The sequence below is a fragment of the Pyrus communis genome, chromosome 14 (assembly GCF_963583255.1).
Source record: "Pyrus communis chromosome 14, drPyrComm1.1, whole genome shotgun sequence".
NCBI lineage: Eukaryota > Viridiplantae > Streptophyta > Magnoliopsida > Rosales > Rosaceae > Pyrus > Pyrus communis.
In genome coordinates this window covers 20,701,558-20,716,700 of record NC_084816.1, presented here as the reverse complement: position 1 = coordinate 20,716,700, position 15,143 = coordinate 20,701,558, and the positions used below count along the sequence as shown (strand labels likewise).

The following is a 15,143-nucleotide window of genomic DNA, read 5'->3' as shown; positions in this document are numbered from 1 at the left end:
GAATAAGATTGTACAGATGGTGAAAGTTTTGTGGAGAAACCACACAGTCGAGGAAGCTACTTGGGAGACAGAAAAGTGCATCCGAGATATGTACCCATGTCTGTTCTATGGTTTTGATTGCAGTCAGTATTGAAATTTTAAGGACAAAATTTTCTTAAGGGGGTAGATTGTGACGACCTATCCTTAATTTTCCTATGTAATTTCTACCCTGACTTGTGAATTGTTTATTATGCCCTTAGAGGCAAGTGGCGTGGACATTTTTATTTCTCTTACTTTATATTCTCACTTCCGTAATTATTTTGTACACATTGTTACGAGTGTACGTGAATTTTTATCAGTGTGAAAACACTGTTACGAATAGATTTCGATTTCCTCTTACTGTAGAAAATCAGAAAACTTATCCCTAGTTTCCTATTTATCCTACCCGTGCCCTTCCCTTTGTGTCACTCACCAATCAACTCCCTCAAACCTCTCACCAATCCCATCATTTCCCTCTACACGGTACCCAATCAAAAATAAAAAAAAATGAACTCTCTGTTTCTCTTCCTTCTCTCTCATTCCCGTATACCATCCCTCTGCAACAACCCTTTATAAGCTTCAAAGGTCACAGATCGAACCCAAGAATCTCATTTTCATGCTTATCTCACTTCCACGTGCACAACCATACCCTTAGAACTCAGTTTAGACGAGATTTGACTCGTTAACTCGGAAGGTCTGAACTCGGACGATTTGAGTTCGACGTATTTTCGAGCGAGTTAGGAAGTTTTGAAGCTTAGAGAAACTCCTACATAACTCCTCGAGACTCCTTCAACAATTTGGAAGAAGTTTGGAAATGAAACGATCGAGTTTCGAAGAGTTCGTTTTCGTCCGAAACTTTCGAGGTGATTTCTGACAACCTCCATTCACTTTTTGGACTCCAAATAGGTATAATGCGATTCTACTCTTCATAAGCTTCAAACCCATATAAAGTAGGTCAAAAATGGTTGAACAATGAAAAAGTTATGCAAGTTTGAAAATTTTCCAGAAACCAGCGAGATTTGAGTTGCAGATGGCAGCGTAGGTGGCGAAGGACAGCGGCAGACGACGGGGCTCGTCGGAGAAGAAGGAGAATATTCTATCAAAGTTGACGGAATATTCTAACGGTGTCAGGTAACACAGTTAACATCTGTTAAGGACTTAACGGAATATTCCTAATGGCCGTTAGGCTTCTATTAGGGTTAAGCCGCGTGTAGGGGCATGTCTAGCCTTGCTTTGGTCGGCACATGGGGGCACGTGCAAGGTCCAAAATTATTTCTAAAAATTTGGGGACGTTCATGACATCGAGTAGATCGATTTCATGTATTAAACCCTAGGTTTGAGCAAACTATAAGAGTTTTATTTAGGTTTCCGTATATGTGCTTTAATTAATTCTAATATAGTTATTTCACATATAAGGGAAACGTATCCTGAGGACTTACGGGGCCAGGCTAGGCTCAGGGGCTATTATCCAGCGACATACTTGTGAGTGGCAGTTTGTTTTTTTATTTTTTTATTTTTTATTTTTTATTTTTTTTAATTCCTATACATAGTTATAGTTTCCTTAAATGCATATTTACTTCATTTTTACGCTTATAATTGCCAGTCTTGTCAGGTAGATTGCGTTAGGCAATCCGACTTGTATGTGACCGTGCTTCTGCACTAGCCTTCACGTGATCGTAGTACTAGAGCGTATTGATTACACCCAGTCTTGTTTGTGTCAGAGATTATCTGTTCGAACTCATGTGTCAGCTTAGATAGATGAGCACTAAGTTGTACTTGATTATCACATGATTATATTACTGTGGCATTTGATATCTTATGACTTGGCATATTTCCTGGTTATATTGTTGTTATTGTTGTTTACATACCTATGTAGTATGTTTTAAGAAAACTATACTTGTTTTACGATGAGGGGTTAGTATATTCAAAACTAAAGGTGTTCTTATAACCATTGTTTTGCTGACCCACTCAACTTTATTTTTCGCCCCTCAAAGACCTAGATAGTTGTACTCTTTGTGGCACTTGAGGAATCTCGGCAATTATGACATTTAGTTTAGGCATACGAACTTATCACTGTTGTGTAATATATGTACTTTAGTTGCTTTGACTACTATTTGGTAGTCGTACTGTCTTTTAAGCCCTGAATAATTGTAGTGGGTTATTCCTATGACTTGCGCACTCTTTCACTGCTTGGTATAATTAGTTCAATTAGTTTAAATTTATTCACTTTTTCACATCACTTACCCTTATTGTTACGTCACCTCACGGTGATGGCCAGCATGCTTTGACCTTCCCAGGTCAGGGTGTGTCAATAACATGCCCTTAGGCTCCCAAAATAGACTCTCCAAAAATAATACAAGGAATGGTGGAAGGGTAACCTATTGGCTCCAAGCTCTCTGACCTTTGTACAGGTACCACACTAACTCCTCGTATGTACTTAGTCCTGTCACCTGCACAATTGCCCAAACAATGTGGGAATGGTGCACTAAGCAAAACAACAACCTAGATAAGCTACGAAGAATGTGCGAGTGACAATAATTCAACGTATATGATTGTTAGGTTGACATTTTGTAAATATTTTATACCTCTTCTACGTATTATTTAATCGTAAATTTGTGTTAAATTATTAAGTTTAATGTGTTCCGTACGATTTTTCTAGAAAATATAATTTGTGAATAGAACATGAATTTTACAGCGAAAATATGAGAAACCCAAGGAGTTATTGAAGTTGGGTTGTGTAAGCTGTGCGGATCAGGACAACATTTGAATTATTTGTTCGTAGGGCATGTTAGCTCAATAAAATGCTATAAATTATACGTATACTAAACATCAACACAAAAAATACTTTTCATTAACAGTGTTATTCCATTTTCACCCCTGCTTCTTTTTTGTTATTTCAACTTTGTCCTTTCTTCTCACACCGTTTTAGACTCTAGGCCCACTGTTTCTCTGCTTGAATCCTCTCCCCGTCTTCTTCCTCACCTCACTCTTCTCTGCACCAAGCAGCTCGATTTAGGGCTTCACCATTTCTCTTCGAATCAAGTCTCTATTTCTCTCCCTATTTTCCCATTTGTCTTATAGTTTTATTGTACTATTATATAGTAGAACAATCCTTACATCGAGATGGGGGGAAAAAAAAAAAACAAATAAAATCTGAAAGAGTCATACAATTTAGATATACAAAAATTTAACACATTTGTTCACACACTCTCCAATACAGATGCGGTCCCTTGACAATAGTAAAGCCCATCTTTATTCGAGACAGTTTTATTGAAAATGAAAAATATATAATAACAAGTAAAATCTAGTCCCTAAGTCTTCTTTTCATCCTCGCCATACACACTGTCATCTTCAAATAGAGTGTATCTTGTACATTATCAAGGAAACAAAAATATGTGTACCTCCATGTCTTCTTAAGAGCTAAAGAACCACAAACTCCCCAAAATCCGACAATAAAACCTAGGACTGCAAAGATATAAAACCAGGGAAGCTCATCATGTTCATTGTCCACATCTTGGTCGACATTGTTCTTACTATTCACATCAATTTCTCTACACTTATTCGGAAGTGGAGCACCACAAAGTCTAGGGTTCCCTTCAAATGCAGAAGAGTCAAAGCTTTGGAGCTGTGTACCTGTCGGTATTTGTCCTTGAAGATCATTGTATGAGACATTAAATACTCTCAAGAAATTAAGACTTGTCATTGACCAGGGGATTTTTCCAGACAAATGATTTCCAGAAAGGTCCAAATGCTCTAAATATTTTAGGCTAGATATTTGGTCTGGAACTTCGCCAGAAAAGTTATTGTCGTCAAGATACAACTGACGAAGAAGTTGCAATTGGCCGATCTCAGCAGGTATACTTCCACTAATGTTATTGGCCCTTATATATATTAATCCAGGAAAGTTAGATAGTCTACGCGGCAAAAAATACAAAAATAGTTTTTTATTTAGGCCGCCGAAGATTGGAAGTTCAAATTCATAATCGTCCACTCGAGATGCATTCCCCATTAACATTGGTAATCTACAAAGTTGTTTAGGAAATTCACCTGAAATTTGGTTGAATGATAGATCCACATAAAAGAGTTTTGGAAGAGTCCCCAACCAACTTGGAATTGGCCCTGTGATTTGATTCTTACCCAGAGCCAGCACCTCTAGATTTTTTAGGTTTGATAACCACCTAGGTATCTGACCAATAAGCCCACAACCAACCAAACTCAAAACATGAAGATTCTGAAATCCATGAAAATTACCCATGTCATCATTAGTTGGCATTGCCTCGCGGTTGAATGAACCACCCATGATGAGTGTCTGAAGACTTTTGGAACACATAAATATCTTCATTGCCCCTGTGAGATTGGTCAATCGTACAAAACTAAGTGAGAGAAAAGACAAGGATTTCAATGAAAGAATCTTAGGTTGTATTTGTCCTTCTAGGTTTGGATTACCACTCAACCGAATTGCTTTTAGATACCTGCATGAGTAAAGGCTTATCGGCAAGGTACCAGTGAAGTTATTCCAAGATAGATCCAGTTTACTAAGGTGGCTAAGTTTGGAAAAATTAATCACGGTAAGCTTTCCTTCCAAGTAGTTGAATCCCAAATTTAGTTCTACGAGTTTTGTGCAATTGTTCAAAGACGGGGGCAAATGACCTTGTAAGCTGTTGAAATCAAGATTCATGAATTTCAACTTGGAGAGCTTTCCAAAATTGAGAGGGATGACACCTCTCAGATGATTTAAGTAGAGGTCAAAAATTGTGAGGTTGACAAGGTTGGCGATTTTTTCACTAATGAGTCCATTTAGTGAATTGAGAGGTAATGCAAGTTCCTCAAGTTTGGTAGCATTATAGATATCTTCTGGAAGTGATCCTGACAAATTATTGTGACCAGCACGAAGAATCTGCAGCTTGGAACACCTCCCGAGCCCACGAGAAATGTTGCCACTAAATTCGTTGGAGGAAAAATCCAATATTCTTATGGAAGGAGATGATCGGAGACAAATGGATGATGGGATATACCCAGAGAAGGTGTTTTTGCTGACATTGAAACTAGTCAAATTCCAAGCTTGTTGAAAGAAAGAAGATGTAATTTTACCATGGAAGTGATTGCTTGACAAATCTATTGTCTGAATATTTTTGGGTGGTAGAGAAAATGGTATCTCTCCGGAAAGAAGGTTATAGCTCAAATCAATTATCTCAAGATGTTTCAAGGACGAGAAGAATTTAGTTTCAAGTGTGCCATAAAGTGAATTGTGGGAAAGGTTCAAGCGGATGAGATATGTGAGATTTCCAAGTGATGAGACAGACATACCTCCTTTGAGCCCGTTGGAAGGTAAGAGCAAGTGAATAACACAACCCTCCCCATTACAAGTGATGCCGTTCCAAAGACAAGAATCAACAGAATTACTCCAATTTACGGGAGGAGAAGATAAAGTGCGGGCGAAAGCCAGGAGAAAAGTGTGCTCAGTTTGGTTGCATGCTTGAATATTTGTTGTAGAAATAATGCCAGAGAATAAGAAGAGGAGGAAGAAGCCATGAGCCATTTTGTAATTTAGATATTGCTTACCGTAACAAGTTTGCATCCATATATGTAGGAGCAAGTAATGGTATGCAGCTTTGAATTTTTATTTTTATTTATTTATATTTTTTGTGTGTGTGGTTATGTTGTTATTGTTGTTGTTATTATTATTAGTATATGCTCACACACACACAAAGTGTGCATGAATTTATTTATTTATTTTTTTAAATGTAGGAGAGAGGAAGGAGAGAACGTGGCAGTGGGGAGACTTAAACAAAAATCAACAAAATTTTGAGTTGGGCAATTACGTGACTGCTCTTAACTTTTTTATTTTAATAGAAGACTAAACATTATTTTCGCGCTCTTTTAGTTGACAAAGAATATTTTATTAATATGTAGTTTAGATTGTTATTATTATTATTATTATTATTATTATTATTATTATTATTATTATTATTATTATTATTGTTGTTGTTGTTGTTATTATAACTTTTCTTTTAGCTTTGAATTATCTGGACGTTTGAATAGAATTTGCACGCGGCATGAAAGAAACAATTTTTCTTCTAGCTTTGAATTATCTGGACGTTTGAAGAGAATTTGCACTGCATGAAAGAAACAAAAGTGAAGACCTTAGTTGGTCATGGAATCGAAAGAGGGCAGCAAACGCAACTAAAGTCATTGATATTCCTTCTTATTTACAGGTAACACGTTTTAGGTTTCACTCATGTAAATTACGATTTTAATCTAAATTATTATGTTGGTCCCATTTTAATAGTATTTAGTGGCATACATGGTATGCAAGAAAACAAAAGATATGACCCTAACTGAATGCATGCAAATTACAGTAACCGGTTCAGAGTGAAATTAGAAGAGGAGTTACTCATTAAGAAAACTCATCACTTTCAATTCACAAGGAATGGTTGGGAACTAAAATGAAATAAGTTTCTTTCAAGCCTAATCTGACCCCTTCTAATTCCTTAAAACTGAAAAATCATTCAAAGACCTTCATTTAAGCTTGAATCTAATCCAATCTTAGACACCAAACAAGCATAAAAGATGTTATCAGATTGCAAACTCCCAAATTGAAAAACTTGGCAAACAACCATGGCGGGACATTAATTTACATTTTGCAAACCCTTGAATGCGTCAAGGAGTACTCACGTGTATAAAGTTGGAAGCATGTCTTAACTTTCTGGATTTGACTGCCACGAGTGAAGTTGAAGCAGGTCTTGACTTTCTGTGTTTGCTTGCAATTCAACGCATGACAATTGTATGCAAAACCACAAAGTCAATACCTGCTTCCAACTTTGCGTGTGGTTATCAAATCATGTCTTCTCTTTGAAGACTTCCGCACCACAACACCAATACAAGTTGAACTTCAGTTGTTGTAACACGACACATTTGATGTAATAGCTTCTTGGAAGTATGCCCACAAAGCCACTCATTTGATGTAATAGCTTTTTGGAATACTTATTGTGTTAAACTTTTATATGTTTAATAGAGGGCAAAGCTTATTGTTAATCACTATTTATAGTATCTTGTGTTTAAGCAATAAGGGAATCCAAGGAATGTATTTGATCTAAGAGACAAGTGATTTAAGTTAGTTAAATTAACGAGACCTTTCTCTTATGTTCATTCCTAAAACGTTCCTAGGCATAGGATTGCCAATTGGGCATTGACAATCCGCTAAGGTTAGTATGTGTTATGTCGACTCAAGTGTGAGTATGAACTAGTCTCAAGTCATTTGGTGTTGGACACTAAGGCAAACACATAGGTGCTCGAAAGAGTAATCGAGTACACTGAACAACGATCAAACGAGAGTTCGAACATACATGTCATGTGAGAACTCAATAGTTGCAATATGCAAAGTAGTCCTTTGACCTGAGGCATCATTGATGTCTAATGGTTAGGTCCTTGATTTTTGATTATGTCAACGACATTCCATTGGAGTGTCCACGACATTGTTGGGGTCAAGCTATCTAGTCATGTAGGCATATGAATGCACAACAAGGGATCTCTAACCTTCCATGGTGGAAGGAGAATACTCTAAGATATGATTCGAGAGTCTTTGGCCAAAGCATATGAATATGACTAAGGAAGGTTGTTCCAAATCTTATTCAATTGAATCATATAGAGAAATATCACATTGGATAGTAGACATGAAACAAACTATCACTTAAACAATGTGATTAAGAGTATTGTATTAGAGAAGGACCGTATTGCATTGTAGTTGTAACTGGATAGGTTCTCCAACCACTTCTACTTAGCTTGGGTAACCATGACATGCTGCTAGGCGTCACCCATGGTTTGTCGAAGCCCTAAAGATTAGCAAACACTAATTTTAAGGGAGAATTGAAATGTGGTTTCAATTCACAATCGATCGTTAAGAGTAATATCGCCCACTACCTCGCTAATTGGAACCTAATGGATCGTACACCGAGTAAGGATATAAGTGAAGAAATTATATGAAATGGATAAGCAATTAAATGGTTTAATTGAAGAATGGTCAAGATTAATTAAATAGTTAATTAATTATACGAAACGTTCGTATTGGGCGTTTAAGTTAGTTTTGGGCTTCGGGGCACAAAAACGTTTTGGTCCACAAGGCCCATTATGTTTAAGATGTATGACAACTAAAACAAAATGGGCAATTAAGCCCAATAACAAATGGAGGCCGGCCATATCAAGGGTAGTGGGAATTTTTGCTTAATTGCAAGTTTGCCACTAACCTAAAAGATGAAGTATAAAGTCATCTTTATAGCTTTGTTTCTACCTAGGGTTTTCTAATTGAATTTGGGAGAAACATTTTCTCTCATTTTCTACATAGAGGCCGGCCACTTAGGGGAGGAACATCTAGCAATCTTCTTCTTCCCTAAGTCATCCATTTCATCTTCACACTACATCTTTGGTGTGGAGACTTAGAGACACCAAACCTTTGGTGTTTTTGGAGAACATATCCTCAAATCCTCAAAGAAGAAAAGGAGCACTAAAAGGGAGGAAATCACAAGGAAGATCCAAGGAGCAAGGAGGTGACTTGAAGACCCTCCACTTGGGTGAATCCCTTGTGTAATCAAGGATGAGCTTCAAGGGTAAAGAATCTCTAAATTCTTATTCTCTTTAATATTGTTAAAGAGTCTTATGGTTCACCATATACTAGGCTTTGAAAGTCATGGGTTTTATGAATTGTTTTTGAATGCATGCCTACTTTAAAGTGTTATTAGTATGCCTATGTATTCAAATGTTCTTAAATGTTTCAAAAAGGACAAAATTTTTCCTTCATTTTGCGTCTGCCCCCAAAAAGGATGTAAAGATCAGAAATAACTTAGTTTAACTAAACAGATAGACCTAGGCATTATCGAACGCTTATCAAGCAGAAAATTGTACTTCTCGACTCTTCTCTACCTCGGGATGTTCCGGCTTACCTTCCTCAAAGAAGATAGTAGTAACCAAGTGCGAGAAACAACACAACTAACAAAGCAGCAGGAGCGGCCCATAGCCAATAGTTAGTACTCGACTTCTTCCTCTTCATGATGGCTTTTGGTAGTGCGTCTGAACCTCTTGCTCGACCTCTGTTCCTCAGACTGTTCCCCTTTTGCACCTTCGCCTTTGCCGGGGACAGGAGCTTCAATCTTTTCAATTACCTTTTCGGGTTCTGCAACCTCGGCAACAGGTTCTATCGGTTCCTCAGGATTGCTCTCGGGTGCAGATGATTTCTTCTTTGCCTTCTTTTCACGCTCCTGAAGCAAGTCAAATTGGTAACTCCCGTCAGTTTCTAATTCCAACAATATTAAATAGAGCAAACTACTACAAAAAAAAATAAAAAATAAATAGATAATTTCCTTCAGCTTCTTCTCGGCTTCCTTCTGAGCTCTAATAGCTGCTTTTGCTGCATCTTTCTCTGCCTTCTTCTTCTTCCTCTCCAAGGCCAGCTTATTTTTTTTTCAATCTCCTCTACTCTTTTCATCTCCTTCAACTTGGCAGGATCAATTTTATTTTCTTTTAGGGTTTCCTTTTCAGAAACAAATATTTCCTCGTCTGCCACGTCAACATCCTCTGAAGTAGATTTTGGAGCAGTTGCTTTATTTTGGCTTCTTTCTGAACCTTCCGCACAGGCGAAGTATCTGATGGAGCAGATCTGGTATCTTCCTTAACTTGTTTTGCATTAGCTTTTGGTGCTGTCTCTACTAAAGGTGCTTCCACAACCACCAACGGCTTCTCATCTGGGTTTCTTATACGTCCATCCCTACTCATGTTCCGGCTGTCGAGAGATGGCAAAAAAATTTTCTCATAATCATCCCTAAAATCCTTGTTACTGTTCCAGAGGGACATAAATTTCTCGACCTAAAGAAAAAATACCAATATTTAGAATGCAGTTTTTATACTTTATATGGAGGAGTTAACTTGTTATAAACAATGCAAAGTCATATAACAAACATCTTCAGGTGAAAGTGTTTCAAGTGCTTTAACATTGTTCTTAGCAGCAAGATTTCTCGCTTTGGTCATGACCCCACGGCTATGGTAAAAGCCAGCATTCTGAAAATCAGAACAATGTAATAAAAAGGTGATAATATCACACATACAATACAACCATTACATGCACCCCTTAATATCACACACACACACACCTATTTGCACGATTTACAGTTTCATATTGCAAAATGGTCCAAATAAGAGGCTACATACCAACCGAAATTACTCAACTCTAATAAAGCAAAAAATTAGAACTGAACTAAATTTCACACACCTTGTTTCCAATATAATTCTTCAAAATGTGCCCCTTCATCTTTTTAAGATCACTAGATTTTTAAAAAGGAAAAGGAAAGAAAAGGACCGATGGAAAAGTGTTGCCGAAAGTTAATGAACAAAGAGAACACTTATTATAAGAAACAATAAACAATGTCCAAATGAAAAAATAAACAGAAAGCTAAGGTAATTCTAGTTACAACTACTTATATATACTCAACCCTTCACCAAAATATACTGGTTTCCCTGCTAAAATTTTCATCTTTCAGCATAACAGACTGACAATGTTTGTTTATTTAAATTGCATCTCAAGAAAGAGATACGGCTTCATCCTGATTGTTAAAAGTCAGATACAACAGCACCTACAGCCATTCTGAAATAAATTTTTGCAGAGCATATTCAACCCAATAATTCATCTAGTACAAATATGCCCACATATTTACAGTGAAAACACAAGGATCCCTGGCTTGCTAAATTGATGGAATTAAAATCACAGTCAACACTTTTATATTTTGAGTACCCCAAATTAGATAATTGATACAGAAGCATAGAGAGAGAGAGAGAGAGAGAGAGAGAGAGAGAGAGAGAGAGAAAGAGAGAGTAACTGAAAATGTTACCAAAACAATTCAAGACTTACCGCCTGATCAATCTGTAACCTAAGTTGACAAATATTATCGAATGCCTTATCCCTCTTCTCAGTTGCAATGTTCAGCTCTTCCTGCAATGATGAAATTGCCTTGTCAATCACCTTCACTGCATCATCAAGGTGCTTAATTTTGAACCTAACACCATCTTGCTTCTTTTTTACTTCCTTTAAGTCACCATCCATAAGCTACATTAACAAGATTTTGCAAATTTTTATATTTCAGCTTAATGGACCAACAATGTTTGTTTTTGTTCTTTTGTCAATCGATAGATGTTGTAAGATTAGTCACTGACGGGGTTCAAACCCACGTCATCATGCAAGGGACTGACAATGTTTGTTCATTTAAATTGCATCTCAAGAAAGAGATGATTTCATCCTGATGTTAAAAGTTAGATACAACAGCACCTACAGCTATTCTGAAAATAAATTTTTGCAGGGTAAATTCGACCCAATAATTCATCTAGTACAACTACGCCCACATATGTACAGTGAAAACACAAGGATCCCTAGCTTGCTAAATTGATGGAATTAAAATCACAGTGAACACTTTGAGATTTTGAGTACCCCAAATTTGATAACTGATACAGAAGCATAAAAAGAGTGGGGGGAGAGAGAGAGAGAGAGAGATAAACTGAAAATGTTGCCAAAACAATTCAAGACTTACCGCCTGATCAGTCTGGTGTGATTTTCCAGCTTACCTTTTTTTTTGTTTTGCGAAGGGGCTAGTTTTCAGTTTATGGGACCATTTGCTACCAAGAGTGTGTGCGCTTACAGAGAGGCAAGTTTTGAGCTAAGAAAGCCATATTTTAAACAAGTAACTTCATCTTCCAATTATTTGAACCATCAAAGTTTAAATTTCAATTATTTGTTCACGGTGATTCACGTACGCATGATATTCCTCCTTAACATTTTGTATATCCCAAAGTTCATATAAAATCTGCTTCACATTGTCGTCATTCTATAATAAATTTCTTCCGACAGGTGATGTAAAAAGTATATTATCAATCAGCTTTGATATTCGGCTTACACCATGAAAAAACTAGATGAATATATTACTATTGTTGACACACTCTTTAATATTAGGCGAGATCACATACAACAGTAAAGCTCGCATGTATTTGAAAATGTGTCAACACGTATGTTAATTTTGTGCATTCGAATAGTTTTATTGTACTATTAATATACTAATCATTACATCATGATGAAAATAAACAAATAAAAACTAAAAGAGTCATACTATTTGGATACCCAAAATTGGCACATTTGTTGACACACTCCTTAATACAGGTGCGGTCCACAAACAGTGTTAAACCTAACCTCTATTAGAGAGTGTATGACCAATTGAGTTAATTTTGTGTATCCAAATAGTTTTATTGAAAATGAAAAATATATAATAAAAAGTAGAATCTACTCCCTAGGTCTTCTTTTGATCCTCGCCATGCACATTGCCATCTTCACATAGAGCGTATCTTGTATATTATCAAGGAACCGAAAATATGCATACCTCCATGTCTTCTTAAGAGCTAAAGAACCGCAAACTCCCCAAAATCCAACAATGAAACCTAGGGAAGCAAATATATAGAACCAAGGAACCTCCTCACGTTCATCGTCTGCATTTTTTTCGACGTTGTTCTTACTATCCACATCAATTTCCCTGCACTCATTTGGAAGTGGAGCACCACAAAGTTTAGGGTTCCCCTCAAATACAGAAGCGCCAAAGCTCTGGAGCTGTGTGCCTGTCGGTATTTGTCCTTCGAGATTATTGTACGAGACATCAATTTTTCTCAAGAAATTAAGGCTCGTCATTGACCAGGGGATTTTTCCAGACAAATGATTCGTGGAGAGGCTCAAAAACTCTAAAGATTTTATGTTAGATATTTGGTCAGGAATGTTGCCTGAGAAGATGTTGTTGTTAAGAAGCAAACCCTGAAGCTGCAATTGGCCAATCTCAATAGGTATACTACCACTAATGTTATTAGTCCCTAGATTTATCCATCTTGGAAAGTTAGGCAATGTATGAGGCATATAACTTGGAAATTTTATTGGGAGGAGGATGAGGGGAAGTTCGAATTCATAATTGTCTGCTCAAGTTGCATTCATCATTAACATTGGTAATCTACAAAGTTGTTTTGGTATTTCCCCTGAAATATGGTTGAATGACAAATCCACAACAGAGAGTTTTGGAAGAGTCCCTAACCAACTTGGAATTGACCCTGTGAGTTGATTAATATTCAAAAGCAAAATCCCTAGATTCTTTAGGTTTGATAACCATCCAGGTATCACACCAGTGAGCCGACAGTCTTTCAAACTTAAGAGATGAAGATTCTGGAATCCATGAAAATTAACCATGTCATCATCAGTTGGCATTGCCTCGCGGTCAAATGAACCAGAAAGGAAGAGTGTCTGAAGACTTTTGCAACCCATTAATATCTTTATTGCCCATGTGACATTCGTCAACCGTACATAAGAAAGTGAGAGGAAGGACAACGATTTCAATGAAAGAATTTGAGGTTGTATTTGCCCTTCTAGAAAAGGATTTTTAGCCAAACGAATTGCTTTTAGAGACGTGCATGAGTAAAGGCTTATCGGCAAGATACCAGTAAAGTTATTCCCGCATAGGTCAAGTTTACTAAGGTGGTTGAGTTTGGAGAAATTAGGCTTGGTGAGATCTCCTTCCAAGTAGTTGAATCCCATACGTAGTTCTACGAGGTTTGAGCAATTCATTAAAGATTGGGGCAAATTACCTTGTAAGTTGTTGAAATCAAGATTCATGAATTTCAACTTCAAGAGCTTCCCAAAATTGAAAGGGAGCGCGCCATTCATATGATTTAAATAGAGGTCAAGGATTGTGAGGTGGGTGAGGTTAGCAATTCTTTCACTAATGGCTCCACTTAGTGAATTGAGAGGTAATGCAAGTTCCTCAAGTTTGGTAGCGTTATAGATATCTTCTGGAAGTGATCCCAACAAATAATTCTGACCAGCACGAAGGATTGCAGTTTTGAACACCCACCGAACCCACGAAAAATGTTGCCACTAAATTCATTGGAGGAAAAATCCAATATTCTTATGGAAGGAGACGATCGAAGACAAATAGATGATGGGATAGGCCCAAAGAAGGTGTTGTTGTTGACATTGAAACTAGTCAAATTCCAAGCTTGTTGGAATAAAGAAGATGGAATTGCACCATGAAAGTAATTGCTTGACAAATCTATTGTCTGAATACTTTTTTGTGGTATAGAAAACAGAATCTTTCCAGAAAAAAGGTTATAGCTCAAGTCAAAGATTTCGAGGCAATTCAAGGATGGGAAGAATTTAGTTTCAAGTGTACCATGAAGTGAATTGTGGGAAAGGTTCAAGTGGGTGAGATGTGTGAGATTTTCAAGTGATGAGACAAACATACCTCCTTTGAGCCCTTTAGAGGGTAATAGCAAATGTATGACCCGACCCTCCTGATTACAAGTGATGCCGTTCCAATGACAACAATCAACTAGACTACTCCAATTTACAGGGGGCGAAGATAGAGTTCGGGTGAAAGCCCGGAGAGAGGTGTGATCAGCTTGGTTGCATGCATGAATATTTGTTGTTGATAAAATGGAAGAGAATAACAATATGAGGAGGAAGACAAGAGCCATTTTTTACCTAAGATATTGCTTACAGTAGCAAGCCTACATCCATATATATGGGAGTAGGCCTGACAAACAGGTTGTGTCTGTCGTGTTCGTGTAACACCTATTATCTTAACAGATCGTGTCGTGTCACACCCGTTATCTTGACGGGTCCTTAACAGGTCGGGTCACTTTACCCAACAGGTAAAGTGACCTGACCCGTTATGACCTGTTGTGACCTGTTAAGAAAAAAATATATATTTTTTTAAATTTGCACATACCACACATTGCCACATAAATATTACTTCAAAACATAAAACATTTATCGTTTAAGTATTATATCTACACTCGAAAATAAGAGCCTAATAAAAAAATAATAAATACACTACTAATCTATTACACGTATTAAATGTGCAAGGATAAAGAGTTTTTGTTCTCAAAAGTTTACACCTCCATTTACAAAATCTTCAATTTACATCGATCATCATGAAATTGTATTGGAACTTTGACTTGATCTATTGCCTTCAAGAGTTATGTTGAAGATGTTTTCAGTAAGGTTTTCCACATCAGAACTTTCTTCCGCATAAACTAAGTATAGAAAAACCAAACATTAAAAA

At 37.0% G+C, this 15,143-nt stretch overlaps 1 protein-coding gene and 2 pseudogenes across 1 annotated transcript; all 3 read right to left on the bottom strand.

Moving 5' to 3' along the window:
* Positions 1 to 3,280: 3,280 nt before the first annotated feature.
* Positions 3,281 to 5,557, bottom strand: LOC137714550 (receptor-like protein 2). The gene has a single exon (XM_068453743.1). The coding sequence runs from the start codon at positions 5,555 to 5,557 to the stop codon at positions 3,323 to 3,325; it is 2,235 nt and encodes a 744-aa protein (XP_068309844.1). The 3' UTR covers positions 3,281 to 3,322.
* Positions 5,558 to 8,817: 3,260 nt separating this feature from the next.
* Positions 8,818 to 10,138, bottom strand: LOC137716300 (proton pump-interactor 1-like; annotated as a pseudogene).
* A 1,119-nt stretch (positions 10,139 to 11,257) lies between these two features.
* On the bottom strand, positions 11,258 to 14,553 carry LOC137714549 (receptor-like protein 2; annotated as a pseudogene).
* Positions 14,554 to 15,143: the final 590 nt, after the last annotated feature.

Coding starts and splice junctions, on each gene's coding strand:
- LOC137714550 (XM_068453743.1), bottom strand. CDS start 5,557: ATGGCTCATGGCTTCTTCCTCCTCTTCTTATTCTCTGGCATTATTTCT.